At 39.7% G+C, this 15,598-nt stretch overlaps 1 protein-coding gene across 7 annotated transcripts in view; it reads left to right on the forward strand.

The window, feature by feature from the left end:
* NR1I2 (nuclear receptor subfamily 1 group I member 2) overlaps positions 1-15,598 on the forward strand; it is a 400,665-nt gene that overhangs the window by 277,595 nt on the left and 107,472 nt on the right. For all 7 annotated transcript variants that reach the window (XR_015299392.1, XM_086935603.1, XM_086935608.1 and 4 more), the window contains 2 exons: positions 5,891-6,021; positions 10,044-10,234. Coding sequence is in view for 6 of the 7 variants with exons in the window: in XM_086935603.1 (XP_086791729.1) it covers positions 5,891-6,021; positions 10,044-10,234 (322 nt within the window). In the remaining variant the exon portion in view is untranslated. The remainder of the gene's footprint in view (positions 1-5,890; positions 6,022-10,043; positions 10,235-15,598) is intronic.

The following is a 15,598-nucleotide window of genomic DNA, read 5'->3' on the forward strand; positions in this document are numbered from 1 at the left end:
TATCCCTGTAGTGGGAGTGGTGTTAAATAATGTAAAGATAAGGAAACTGTCGACCATAGGCTGGCAACAAATGCAGCATGAGGAATAACTATTATTAACAAGGAGTTGCTTGTAATAAGGACCCTGATCATTCGGAACAGTCTTTTGCTGGACATGCTGCTTGCAGAGAAAGGGCGGAGTCTGTATGGCAAACCAGGCAAGAGTGCTGCGCATACATCCCAAACATAGCTACATTGTCAACATTATGTATGAGATGACCGAGCTGGTGGAATCTGGTGCCTGCAAAGGATTAAGTGCCATGTTTGGATGGATTGGACAGGGATTTGCTAAGATTGGTCAGTGGCTGTGGAGCATGGATGGAGGCAACTTAAAACTTCTCTATTGGCTGTACTGATTTGTGTGCTTTTCTTCTCAAAACTCTGGAAACTCATTTCACATCAAGTGGTAGGTTATTCTGTGGCAAAAATAAGCTTGCAGCAAGAAGTGGAAGAAAAAGGAAAATAGTGGACATTAAACTTGAGGAGATGCAGAGCAAACTTTGACGCAGTTGGGAATATCTAAGAAGAAAAATCCCTGCTTGATGAATAATGTGTTGTAATAAAATGGCACGATAAATGTGATGATTTAAAAATCATCAGGGAGGGTTTTTTTTTAAATTGCTTTCCAGAATGTGTACAAAATAAATGAGAAAATTGCGCTTGGCCTAACCTGCGGTAACTTTGCCTTTCTGTCCATTTCGACTGTGATACCGCGGTACACCATGCCATCATTTCACGGCTTGCATTCGGTATGCTAAAGGATCTGTTAGACTAGTTCGGAAAAGACTTGGGATTTTTCCAAGTGCTCGGGATGAGGATGTACCTTTCCAAGGGCAACTTAACGGGCCCAGACTTGATAACATACATGTAACAAAATCATGCTTCATGTGAACACCTGAGCTCAATATACTAGAATGGTGAGAGAATCACCAAATGTATTTAATAGTAAATGTTTCTTTCTGCTTCTTTCTCATTGGTTGAAAGCCTGTGAATCATGTAGTAAATGTATGAATCCCTTTGTCTAAAGTCATACTAGAGGATTCCCTCGACCCAGCTTGCCAAAGGTGAATCTGTTCTGGTTTTACTAGACCCCCTTGAGCTCTTTGATTGCTAATTATTGATCGGTCTCTTAGCTATTCTATACATTTATGGATCAGCTTGGCATCTTCGTAACTGACTTACCTTAAGTAAACCTTTAAACTTGTCTGTCATTTTTATTCGGAGATGCTTTCCGCAATCTGAAACTTAGGAATGTATCGATAAGAAAAGCGTGTCCAGCGGGGAGTACCAGAGCCCGATAGGGACTACACCACATCTGGCCGAATGCTGGTGCGTGTTGGCAGAGTACACCTGATCCAGGTTTCCACGCCGACAGATCAGCAAGCAGAGATCGAAGACCAACAGTATCACCGCGCTTATTAATTAACTGATAATCACTCATTGATCCAACATGATATTCCAGTGTCTGCATGTGGCTGTCACTTATTACAGAAGAACAGGGATCAACATAACCGGTGTTAGAGTAAAAATGAGTCCATCCAGAGAGAGTGCGCTTGTTAACATGGATTTCAGAGACTCTGGAAGCTGAATGTGACAATCTGCTGACACCCACATAACATTCATTGGCACGGAGAGAAAGCAGATTGTTGCCCTTTGGTTTCGTATTAAAGCATCTTCGTCATCCTGTGCGGATGGTTTGAGGTTGTCATCAGCCAGGACACAAGCATCCTGTAAAAGCAAATCTGTGCGAATTCAGACCGTGATTAAAAGACAAACATTTGTAAAGAAAAAACTAAAAAAAAAGTGTATGCTTCCACTGTGAAATTGAAATTTTATATTCTCTTTGCTTTTCCTATTCTTTTTGTTTTATCTTGACCTGAAGCTGATTTTGTGTTGTTTTAAAGATGTAAATATTGACCAAATGGTGGTAAGCTCCACCCTTTTATGATTTTTATTATAAATCAAATAAAAGTATTACTCTCGCCACTGTGAAATCGAAAGCAGAAGCCTAGAATATTTTAGCCAGTTTCTGAGATGAAGAATGAAAAAATGCGTAACCTAAGCACAAATAAACCTGTTACTCAATAGCTGCGAACAAACAAAACATGAAGAGCCCACCTCCCCTTTCCAAAGCGGTCGGCTTCTTTGAACCAAGAGAAGCAAAATAAAATAAAGTCTCCCCCAATAATGAGCAAGAGGGAGCATTCTTCCTGATAAAGGTGTTCTTACCCAGGCACAGGTGACCTGTACATAAACCATGAAGGTGAGCTAGACACAGTTCATAACTCCCACCAAAACGAGCTTCCGCTCACCCACATACAATGTACAACAGTGGATAACTTTAGGTAGCCAAGGCATAGATTGCCTGTATCCAGTCAAGCACATTAATATTGGATTTTTATATAGCGCATAGCTACCCAAGGGCGGCCCAGCGCTTGCTCCGCTTCAGAAGAGACGGGGACAAGTTAATACAAAAGCAAAATACAACAAGATTGAGGACTTAAATAGTCAAGTACTAGGCATAAGCAACTTAAAAAATGTAAAGAAAAGTGAAAAAAGTTTTCAAAATATGAAAATGTCATCAAGATAAAGGAATTTTAAAATGTTTGACTAGATGCAAGAGTCGATGTGACAGTAAAACACATTCGGTCCATCACCTGTTGTTTTTGCAAATTCCGCCCTAAGTGCGCTGGGGATGCCCAGACGTGGGTCCCAGGCACTCCACACCACTGGAGTCAAGCTAGCCGGGCTGATGAGAGGTGTTACCTCGAAACCGGTCCGGTCCTCGGATGCTTGATTCCGTTCTGGGAAGGACATGGCTTTTGTAGTTCGGACTGGACTGTTCCCATGGGGCACAGGGTCAGAGCTGATTTGCATATCGCCATTGTCTAACCCGGGGTGGTGTGGAGTGCAAAAAAACGATGGATTTGGGCCCAGATCTTTGGACTGGGTTGAGTGTGTGACATTGATCCACATTCGGTCCATCACCTGTTGTTTTTGCAAATTCCGCCCTAAGTGCGCTGGGGATGCCCAGACGTGGGTCCCAGGCACTCCACACCACTGGAGTCAAGCTAGCCGGACTGATGAGAGGTGTTACCTCGAAACCGGTCCGGTCCTCGGATGCTTGATTCCGTTCTGGGAAGGACATGGCTTTTGTAGTTCGGACTGGACTGTTCCCATGGGGCACAGGGTCAGAGCTGATTTGCATATCGCCATTGTCTAACCCGGGGTGGTGTGGAGTGCAAAAAAACGATGGATTTGGGCCCAGATCTTTGGACTGGGTTGAGTGTGTGACATTGATCCACATTCGGTCCATCACCTGTTGTTTTTGCATTATCTTGACCTGAAGCTGATTTTGTGTTGTTTTAAAGATGTAAATATTGACCAAATGGTGGTAAGCTCCACCCTTTTATGATTTTTATTATAAATCAAATAAAAGTATTACTCTCGCCACTGTGAAATCGAAAGCAGAAGCCTAGAATATTTTAGCCAGTTTCTGAGATGAAGAATGAAAAAATGCGTAACCTAAGCACAAATAAACCTGTTACTCAATAGCTGCGAACAAACAAAACATGAAGAGCCCACCTCCCCTTTCCAAAGCGGTCGGCTTCTTTGAACCAAGAGAAGCAAAATAAAATAAAGTCTCCCCCAATAATGAGCAAGAGGGAGCATTCTTCCTGATAAAGGTGTTCTTACCCAGGCAGAGGTGACCTGTACATAAACCATGAAGGTGAGCTAGACACAGTTCATAACTCCCACCAAAACGAGCTTCCGCTCACCCACATACAATGTACAACAGTGGATAACTTTAGGTAGCCAAGGCATAGATTGCCTGTATCCAGTCAAGCACATTAATATTGGATTTTTATATAGCGCATAGCTACCCAAGGGCGGCCCAGCGCTTGCTCCGCTTCAGAAGAGACGGGGACAAGTTAATACAAAAGCAAAATACAACAAGATTGAGGACTTAAATAGTCAAGTACTAGGCATAAGCAACTTAAAAAATGTAAAGAAAAGTGAAAAAAGTTTTCAAAATATGAAAATGTCATCAAGATAAAGGAATTTTAAAATGTTTGACTAGATGCAAGAGTCGATGTGACAGTAAAACAAGCTTTGCAAAGCCAATAAATCTTAATGCCTCCTCTTTTTGCCGGCTTATACTAGTGCTGCTCCAGGACAAAATTTGTTCATTCTAGACTGTTTGCAGTACTTGTGCTGCAACCATGAATCAAGATGAGGATAACAACTTAATTGTTGGCCTCCAATTTCAAATTCCTCCTCACGTTTAGAGTTTTTTTAAAACTTGGATTTGTTCTTTCTTTACATGTGCTTTATTAATTTGCTAATATTTAATTTTATTAACAGTTGCGGGCGGTGGCTCTTCGGACCACAGATTGAGAACCACAGGTCAGGGGTACAGACGTTTTTTCCTGCACCCAAGGAAGAGGGACATACTTGCCCTCTTGATGATTTCTGTTGAGTCTCCTGTAACAGACTCCCTCACTTCTCTATTTGAAAATCCATATGTTTATCAGACATTGTGACTTTGATAAAATGATGGCTCTCTCGTGAGGGTCAATCCCAGAAGACCTGATTCTCTGAAGGAAATAGCCCACATTAACTTTCCTGAGAGCTTAATAATGTTTTTCAGATATTTGGCTTGGGTAAGTCCAATACACAACTAGCCAGCTTTGGTTACTTCCACCTTGCCTGCCCTCCATTCTAGATGGCGACATGTCATTCTTGAGTCTATATAAACAGTATTTCCATTCAGAGGGGACTTGTATGGACCGTTCGGCCAGCTGCAGGGAAATTGATATATTGATGTAAATATAACCCCAAGCATCTGGACTGCTGAGTCTTCAGGATATAGCCATTAAACAGGGATCACAACTTTCAAAGGAGTCCTGACTCCCAGATTTCCAACGATTTCTCTGTATTTACACTTGAACATCTATTTTTTTTTAACAATCCTGCCAAAAGTATTGCATGCTTCTAGTGTCGGGACAAAAGCCGATTCTGTGGGTTTCCCATGCAGCGTCTGTAAAGTTTGTGCTGCCGCACTTCAGAATATCTCTTCTTGAATCTACATGTTCACTCCTACGTTTTTATTTTTATCTTGGGGAATTTACCACTGAGGGTCAGTAAAGTGTCGTGCAAATGGGGTGAGTAGGATCAACTCACAGTAGTGACTCTTGAACTCCTCCCAGTCAGTGGCGCCCTCTGCATTCGAAGAATATGTAACATTTGGATAGAAGGAAAGTGAAAAAGAAGTGTCTCATTGTCACAATGGAGTAGGGACAGCATTACTTATACACAGACTACTCTCTGTTTGATTTTAATGCAACAAATATTCATATCATTTCTCCAAATAAGAGTTAATAAATAGCTTGTAGATCTTTGTTTGGGAAATAGTGAGATGGCTAGAAGGGTGGGGTGATATTTTCTTTGGATCTGAGATGGCTATCATTGTAGGGCCAGGGATGTTCCAAACTCTCAGAGCAAAACTATTTAGCATTCCTATGGAAGGAAGAGAATCTGTTGGCCTAGGGTCTGTCCTTCCCTTGCACCTATAAATGTGTTCTTACTGAATGTCTGGAGGAGACAGAATGTAGCTTATTAATGAGGATCAAGGGTTCAAGCTTCGCTTCATCCCTTAAGCTCTGGGATCTTGGGCAGTTGTTACTGATGCATGTACTTTTATTGACAGGATGTCCATTCTGTATTTCCAGTTGGGGATTAAATCAGGAACACGGTTATAACATTTTTTTTGCTGAAACAGAAGAACTTCTCTGTCGTGACACTGTACCAAAATCTTTGTAACAGGCTTTCATTTACTTTTTTTTTTGTAGACGTGCCATGAAACGGAGCATTCACCTGAGCTGTCCCTTTCAGAGATCCTGTGTCATCACCAAAAACAACCGCCGGCAGTGCCAGGCGTGCCGTCTGACGAAGTGCCTGGATATAGGAATGCGGAAGGAGTGTAAGTGTCTTCTCTGAAAGGCAGTGGGCGTCAGGAGTGAGTTTTGCATAAGATGTTCAGCAGGGTCCCTGGTCAATTCTTCACCATCTGTAAAGCGTGTGGAAGCGGGTCATGAGGAATGGCCCGCACTGCTATGACATATTAGGGATTTGAGTGGACATTCCTTCCTAGGGATGTTGATGTTTGGATGAGGTCTACATGGAAATTACTTTCTACGGACCTGCGAGGGAGAGTGAGGGGGAGGGAGGGAGAGAGAGATCGAGAGGGGGATCGAGAGGGAGATCGAGAGATAGAGATCGAGAGAGAGATGGAGAGAGAGGGATCGAGAGGGATCGGGAGGGATCGAGAGGGATCGAGAGGGATCGAGAGGTATCGAGAGGGATCGAGAGGGATCGAGAGGGATCGAGAGGGATTGAGAGAGAGAGATTGAGAGAGAGAGATTGAGAGAGAGAGATTGAGAGAAAGATCGAGAGAGAGATCAAGAGAGAGAGATCTCTTTATTTTGGTAACGTTGTGCAACCATTGTATCTGAATCCAAACCTAGAAATGTTGGTTAACTTTTCACTAGGTTCATTTACTTGGCTAATCATTAGCTGTCCAACAGTATGTGGTGCAGCCCGCTCCTGGTTTTTGGTAGTAAGCCAACAAACCAACGTTTCCTTGGACAATTGTACCTTATGAAGTATTTTACACAGACTTGATCTAAAAATGAATCCTAATCCAATTGAAGTTGATGATATACCTTACAATGGGAAGCTGTGCACCATGTAAGAAAACAAATTGTACAAGGTTGACGACTCGAGCCCTGGAAGCGCAGGTCAATCAGCACTGCTGATTGCAAGGAGCTTCTTGGTCAATCCTCTGACTGTAGACGACATCCATGCAGGAAAACAATGAGCGAGTTCTAAACAACAACGTTTTGCATGGCATCTTTTATGAGTAGGTTAACTCAAAATGGACCTCTTTGCAAGTGGAAGCCATATCAAATGCCCAGTTGTAGTAGTGTGGGCCCAGGATGGAGTGCGAAGCCCTTTTGGTCACCATGTTAGCAGACATTCTCTACATTTCTTCTTTCCCTCTTAGCAGTCTGGTACATAAATACCTCTAGCTATGGATGATACTGCAATGCATTGTGCGGCTCCATTTCTTTCCTTCTTCCCTTTAAAATGGAGTTGGAAAAGTTTTCAGCTCCCTAATTGGTGGGATTTAGGTCTTTAAATTGGTTATTTCTAAAAAAGATAGACACAAATATGCAGTTAATGCAGCCTGTAGATATATGTGCATGTGTGTATTTAGATCTGATTAACAGACAAACATAGTGTATTATTTCACCGGCGGTATTCATTTTCTGGATGGAGCCTCTGGGAGACCTGGTGGTCGAACATGGAGTGTCCATCCATGAGTAAGCTTTTGATACTGAGCTATACCTTATTACCTTGTTTCAAGCTGTTGTAATCGGATTACAGAATTGTTTATCAACCAGCGAGCCTTGCATGACTCACACCGGTCTGAAATGCTGCCCGGATGACGCTGCATTTATCCTTTGTTTTTCAGGTCGAGATAAACTTCATTTTCAGCCTTGGCTTTCATTTTTACTAGTAACTGTAGCACCCATCTCTTGTTGACCCCGCTAAGTACCACGGTTTCGTGCTTGACTCCAAATTAACCACACAGATGCTTATTGCAAACCCCCCTGAATGCTCAATTCCATACTTCCTTATTTGAGTAAAACCTAACATTCCTACATCAGCTCTTCCGACAGGCGCCCAATTATTAGTCTGGTTTCATTCTGGTGGGTGTAGGGCACTGCCGACTGGCTTCTCTAAGAAGACCCCTTTGTTAGAACACGATCTGTAATAATTCGATGTTGAATCTGTTGCAATGCCTGCTTTTCAATTGAATCTTTTTTGTATTTCAAATTTATGTACAGCTCTCAGTCATCCATTCACAAGGGTTGCGTTATACAGAAATAAAAAAATGAAAATTAACAAACCATAAAATAAATTAATCCCTTGAAGCCTGCACAACACCCTATGCTACGGTTATGCAAACCTCTCAAACCACTGTATGGATGTACCCCAAAACACAAAAGGGCTCTATTGTACATGAATTTCGACGTTATTGTAAAGATAGCTGTGAGTCCGTTCAGCCGGTCTTTCTGTGGCGCAGAAAAAAAAATCTGAAATGAAGAATGAGATGTCTTTTCCAATCATACACAAGTTCATGAAGGTTTGTCAAACAGCACCAACGTTTTAAACACATCTAAAAAACAATTTCCTATGGAAATCTCAGCGCTCTTGGGACTATGGCTTATTCACCTGCCCCATGTTTATTAAATAAAGACATTTCTCACGTACTAATTCATCACCTCTAGGTTACTGGAGTGATGCAAATTATTGAAGATATAAAAAATAGCATCTCGACAGATGTAAATTAGAAAGTTCCTAGAATCCTAAAAGTAAATTAGGTGGTTACTGATAATTAACAAAGCACCTCTGTTGCATAATTCGCAGCCAACAGGATCTGTGGATGTCCGGTGAGAGGGCGGTAGCTCGGGGAAAGGTGAGCGATACAATATCAATGTGTTGCATTGCAAAGCAAATGCAACAGGGTTAGATCTCTGTGCCATATTGTGGTCAGATTCCACCACCATTGCAAGCAGAAGAAAAGACGAAGAAAACCCCAACATTGATCAGAAATATTTAAGTACATTAAGTCCTGCATTGTAGTTTGGGTAAGTAAACGTACAGGAGCACCATTTATCTCCTGTTCCATAATTGGACTCATAAGTTGTCTTAAATGGTAGTACTACCTTAAATCGCTAAATGTTTGGGAATAAACGTACATCCTGGGTATTCAGCAGGTAGTGTCTATATGGATCCATGCAACTAGAAAGAGACTGGACGTTGCAAAATATTGTAGTGAGACACTGTAAGTGAGAAAATGTAAAATTGGAGCAAATGCAAAAAGTGTGGAAAACAATAAGCTAAGATAAGTGAGCAACACAAGTGAACATAAACATTAACTTGAACTACATTTCTTATTCTAACTAACTCCTAAGTGAGCCCAGTAAACCTAATCATACCCCAGAGGGTTGTATGACGTTTCAACACATGCTTTTACAACGCATGCCATTATGACGCAACTTCGCAAGTCGTTACAACGACTTGAGTGTGGGGGCGCTGGATAGTGAATAGTTTAATTTACTATTCCAACTCCAGTCCCCGTGGATAGTAGGGAAGGTGTCGGATAGTAATTAAACTATTCCCTATCCTAGAGCGCTCTCCAGTTCAATTCGTTGTAATGACTTGCGTTGTAAAAGTTGCGTCGTAATGGTAGTGCATCGTAAAAAGTTGCGTTGTAAAGAATGTTTCCCACCCCAGAGCCACATACTCTCTTACTCTGTTCCTAGTTTACGGACTTCCTCGTACCCTGTCCAAGCTTTGTCGATCTATATTCAACACCATCCTTAACAGAAACTCTTTCCCCTATCCTTTTCTTCAAATTATTTTTGATTAACCCTTATCCTGCCTTTAGTGTAAAGACTTTCCCTTGCATTATTCCTATTCCTAACTCTGTCCTAACCCCCTCCTATCACACCCTGTTTTTAGACTTTTTTGATACCCCTCACTAAAGGTTCTCTGTGTTTTGTTCCCTTTGGTTTTATCACCTTTTCGCCTTTCTTACCTTTGACATACTACAACAAAGTTTATTTCTTAGCCCAGAATATCTTATGGTCACTCAAAGCCAAAAGTGGGCCTTATATACAAACTGCCCTCTTGCTCATGTGAACGATGCCCTCTCAAGGGGGGGGGGTTTAGGCATATTGACATTACTGTCAAGGACACGCTTGCCTTCATGTCAGTTTGGCACCAATTATGAGTCCCAGATTCTAATCTAGCAGTGCCACAGTGTCCAAAAAATGGCTTGTTTTGGCATCTCTTTGTGTGTCTTGGTTTTGCTAACTTCCTCCCTTAACTCCCACACAAAGGCTCTTTACCTCCTCTTTTGTCCTTCCTTAGTGATCATGACGGACGAAGCCGTGGAGAACAGGCGGGCCTTGATCAGGAGGAAGAAGCAGATGCGTCGCGTGACTGTGTCGGCTGAGGTCCAGACTGGCTTGACAGGCGAGCACCAGCTGCTCATTCAAGAGCTGACCGAAGCACAGAACCAAACCTTCGACAGGTCCTTCAGCCACTTCCACCATTTTAGGGTAAGAACCGCTGCGGTCGCCTTGTCATTCATACGTTTATGGGTTCTGTTAGAGCTAGGGGCAGCGACATGAACTCAGTGTGAGCTCTGGTGATGTCTTCTCTGTGAGCACCAGTGGTGGCTCGCATAGTGCCTGCTGCGGCGGTGGATGTAGGAAAGACTGGAGGACACAGGAACCTTGAAGTGAAGAGTTTAATAGGAACACGTCTGGAGCAAGTCCAGTCAAAACAGTTAATTCTCTATCATTCTAAAACCATCACACACATACATATTCAAAAGATGCAGTAGCTTGTGTGCATAACAGAAAGCGATTGACACGAGATGTCACGAGTGAAACCACGTGCCATCTCGTGTCAGGAACAATATACAGTGTACAGTATACAACACACCTCCCTTCCTGTAAATGAAATGAAAAAAAAAAAAAACATAACAATAAAACTCTAAAGAATAATCCCATACAATTCAAACTTAATTCATGACAAAATCCTTGTATCTTGCAGGAAGACGGTGAGACCTAAGGCAATTTTTTGAGGGTTCCATAGGTGGAGTGGTCCTTACAACCCTAGTACTGGTATTCTCACCCAAAAGATTCCCAGAAGTGATTTCTGCATTTCCAGGGACCCCACAGTCAGATTCAAAGTCAAGAAAAACGTTGCTATCATCGCTTGACACAACAACATCCTTGCCTTTAAGTAAAGCACTACTGCCATCCTCAGACGCAACCATATCTTTGCCTTTAAAAATGGAAACTCTGTTCAAGTTCCAAACACTCCCATCCTCAATTCTGACAGCATGCTTGAAAACCTCAATAACTTCCTTGGGACGTGACCAAATTTGACCACCTTTCAAAACACCTTCCTTTCTTTTTATACGAACAAAATCACCAACATTAATGACATGTTTACTGACTGATCCCTGCTTGGCCTCCATCCTCTCCTTCATCTTATCCTTATAAGCGCTAACCCTGTCTCGAACCAAATCATAATCTACCTTTGAAAAACCACATTAGTCACTCAAACTTTTTTTTAACCACCATGGAGTTAACCGAGTACTGGGTTTTCGACCCCTTAAAAGTTCAAATGGACTAACCATAGTGACAGAGTTAGGAGATGTTCTATAGGACAATAACATAGACTGAAGAGCATTACGCCAATTCAAATGACCTTTAACAGAAAGTTGGATAGCCTCCTTCACAACTCTGTTAAATCTTTCAACCTGGCCATTGGCTTCCGGATGGAATACAGCAATCTTGTTGTGCGTAATCCCACATTTGGTGATAAAACAATGAAAATCCTTGCTGGTAAATTGTGGTCCATTGTCGGTCACTAATTCTTCTGGAATTCCTTCCCTACAAAAAACTTCATCCAAAAACTCCACTACATTTTTGGTTGTTATCTCCCTAACCATTTTTACCTCTGGCCATTTTGAGAAATAATCTATCAAAACCATGCCAAATTTCTCATGTTCAGGTAAAACGGAAAATGGACCAATGAAGTCAAGGCCTAATTTTCGCCAAGGACCGAAAGGGCACTCCACAGGACAAGGTTCAGGACGTAAAGGAACAGCAGACTTATCACTGTTGGCGCACTCTGAACATTTTTGGGGTACACAGACAAAATATCGATTTTTAAATATCGATATGCAAAAATATCGAAGTTTAAATATCGATATACAAAAATATCGAAGGTAAGTAATATCGACAGTCTAAATATCGATATTGGTATGATATCAGTAATATCGAAGTTGTAAATATCGATGTTAATAATATCGAAATTAATAACTTTGATGTTACTAATATCAATTTTTAAATAAATTTAGTGTATATTATATTGTATTTATTATGTTTTATTATTTATTTTTAATGTTATTTAATTAAATATTGTCTTTTACTACTGTAGCGGGTTGTGGGTTTATAGGGGAATAGGGTGGGAAGTAATTTAATTATGTTAAATTAATTATTAATTAGTAGGAATTATTAATTAATTAATTGAGAATTAATTTTTAATTATTTGTAATTAATTTATTAATTGATAAATATGTTCTGTAGCGGGTTATGGGTTTATAGGGGAATAGGGTGGGAAGTAATTTAATAATAATTAATTAATTGATATATGTTTGTACATATTTTAATAATAATTAATTGGTAATTAATTTCTATTAATTAGTTTATTAATTATTATAATTTTTTACATATTTATAATTATTAATTAGTTGGTAAATAATTATTATTAATTATTTAATTACATTAATTATAGTAATTTTTTATATATAATTTATTGTTATTCTTAATTAATTAATTGTGCAAAATAATATTAATTATAAATTAAATTAATTACAGCAAATGTGCTAATATATTTACTTTATTGTTATTGTTAATTAATAATTAATTGGTAATTAAATAATATTAATTAATTTTGGGTACAGGGGTATTTTTAGGGTTCAGGGTCAGTTTTCAGTTCATGGGTACAGGGGTATTTTTAGGGTTCAGGGTCAGTTTTCAGTTCATGGGTAAAGTGGTATTTTTAGGGTTCAGGGTCAGTTTTCAGTTTTTGGGTAAAGGGGTATTTTTAGGGTTCTGGGTCAGTTTTCAGTTTTTGGGTAAAGGGGTATTTTTAGGGTTCTGGTTCAGTTTTCAGTTCATGGGTAAAGGGGTATTTTTAGGGTTCAGGGTCAGTTTTCAGTTTTTGGGTAAAGGGGTATTTTTAGGGTTCAGGGTCAGTTTTGGGTTTTTGGGGTACAGTCGTACAGGGTAAAAATAAAAAAAATTTAAATTAAATGAAATTAAAAAATATAAAATTACATTAAATTATTAAGTTTTTAATTTATTTTAAATGTATATGTATTAGTTTTAATTTTTTAATTATGTTTTAATATTTTTATTTAATATTTGTAACATTATATGTATTTTATAATTATTTTTACATTATTATTAATACATTTAAAAAAACGATATTTTTAATTTCGATATTTTTGTACTACGATATTATTTTTTCGATATTTTTGTACTTACCTTGTTAGGGATAGGATTCCTATATTTTTGACTTCGATATTTTTGTTCCGATATTTTTGTATTTCGATATTTTTGATTTCGATATTTTGTCAGACATTCCATTTTTGGACATAGTGTTCCACACAACTGTCCACTCCTGGCCACCAAAAGAAGTCTTTTATGCGTCTCCTGGTAAACGAGATTCCTAAATGCCCCTCGTGGGCAATACCAATGATAGTATCTCTCAAGGAAAAAGGAGGAATGAATTTATCACCTCTCATGAGAACCCCATTTTCGACTGCTAACTCATCTTGAACTTTGGCATAGCTCATCATCTCGCCTGAAAACTTCCTTTGTTCTGGCCATCCTTGTAAAATGTAATTTTTAACCTTAGTCAATTCAATACTCTTCTCCATTTCTCTTACCCAGGACTCCTTACTCAAATCAAACTTCTCCCCAAACACTAACATAATGTCTTGCGAAGTAAAAGCTACTTCACATTCATCATCATCACAAGGAACATCACAAGAAGTGTGCAACCTAGACATGCAATCAGCATGAATGTTAGTTTTCCCTTTTACATACACCATCTCAAAATGAAAAGATTGTAGCCTGGATGCCAACCTGGCCAGGCGAGCCGATAAAGTTCGACCTCCACCTGGTGCCATCATGTAAATAAGAGGCTTATGGTCAGTCTTAATAGTGAATTTTGTTCCCCACAAGAATGTTTTAAAGTGTTCAGCTGCCCAAACTGACGCCAATAACTCTCTTTCAATGACTGAGTAGTGTTTTTCAGCATCCCTCAAGGCCCTTGAAGCATAGGCAATTATCCATTCTGTCCCGCAGTCATTCTGCATGAGCACAGCTCCTAACCCTGTGCTACTTGCATCAACCATAAGGGTACATTTTTTCCCAATAACAAAAGGTCTTAAACAGGGTGCATTCACAACAAAAGCTTTAAGGTTCTGAAATGCCTCCGTCATTACGTCAGACCATAAGAACCTTGCATTCTTTTTTAGAAGTGGTCTAAAGGAATCAACTTTGGAAGAAAAATTTGGAATAAATTTGGCATAGAATTCCATTAATCCTAAGAAGGCTACCAATTGTTCTTTTGAAACTGGGACCGGGGCTTTAATGATGCTCTCAATGTGTTTTTGCTTAGGTCTGATCCCAGCACCACTTATGGAATGTCCCAAGTATTCAACTTATTTTTCTCTAATTTTACACTTATCAAGGCGAAGAGTAAGACCTTTAGAGGATAGTGCAGAAATAACATTCCTTAAATTATTATCATGCTACTCTACATTTTTCCCAAATACAAGAATATCATCTTGAAAGGCGATAGCTCCTGTCAACCCTTCAAGTGTCTCTTTCATTAGCCTTTGAAAGACGGAAGCGGCACTAGCCAATCCAAAAGGCATGCGTTTATATCTGAAGAGACCTTCTGGCGTAATAAAGGCTGTCAGATGTTTGGAATCATCATCCAAAACGACTTGATGATAGGCACTTGCCAAATCTATACACGAGAAAATCTCAGCACCTCCTAATGTCGAAACCATCTCATGCAGATTTGGCAAGGGATGAGCATCTACCCAAATTGAATTATTTAAACTCCGAAGATCTACACAGAGCCTCAATTCGCCATTGGATTTAACCGAAATAACGATCGGGGAAACCCACGGGGAGGATTCAATAGGCTCAATGATGTCCTTGTCACACAAGTCTTTGAGCAAAACTTTAAGTTTATCCCTGTAGGTAAGAGGGACGTTCCTGACTCTGTGCCGAACAGGAACAACGCCATCATTGAGTTTAATAGTGTGTTTGAAACCCAAAAACTGACCAAGTTTTCCACTAAAAACATCAGAAAACTCAGATTTCAATTTATCAATCATGAGATTACGATCAGGATCACTGGTGTTAGCAACAGAGTACACAGGAGGATTGGCTCTTGGATCTATCTTGATGCCCAATTGATCTTGGTGTGGCCATCCGAACAGGGGTTGCCCAGACTTAGCGACATAGATTTTACCATATGTGGATTCAGCGGCAAAGGTGATTTTCCCCCAAAAGTAACCTACTAATTCAATCCTATGTCCAGTGTAACCCCCTGGGGAAATGTCAGACTCAAGTAAAATTTTGTTTTGCCAATTTTTTTTTACAACATCTAAACCCAATAATGTGTACCATGCACAGGTGTCTACAAAAATGTTAATTGTCTTTCCATCTATAATCACATCGCAAGATGGAAATTTACTTACACCTTCACTACCACAAATATTAATGACAGTATTGATATCATTTTCATTAGGATCATAGTCATCAAAATCTTGAACAATATTAACTTTTTTGGTAGTAGATTTGCAAAACTTTGTTATA

This window comes from Lissotriton vulgaris, chromosome 8 (genome assembly GCF_964263255.1).
Source record: "Lissotriton vulgaris chromosome 8, aLisVul1.2, whole genome shotgun sequence".
NCBI lineage: Eukaryota > Metazoa > Chordata > Amphibia > Caudata > Salamandridae > Lissotriton > Lissotriton vulgaris.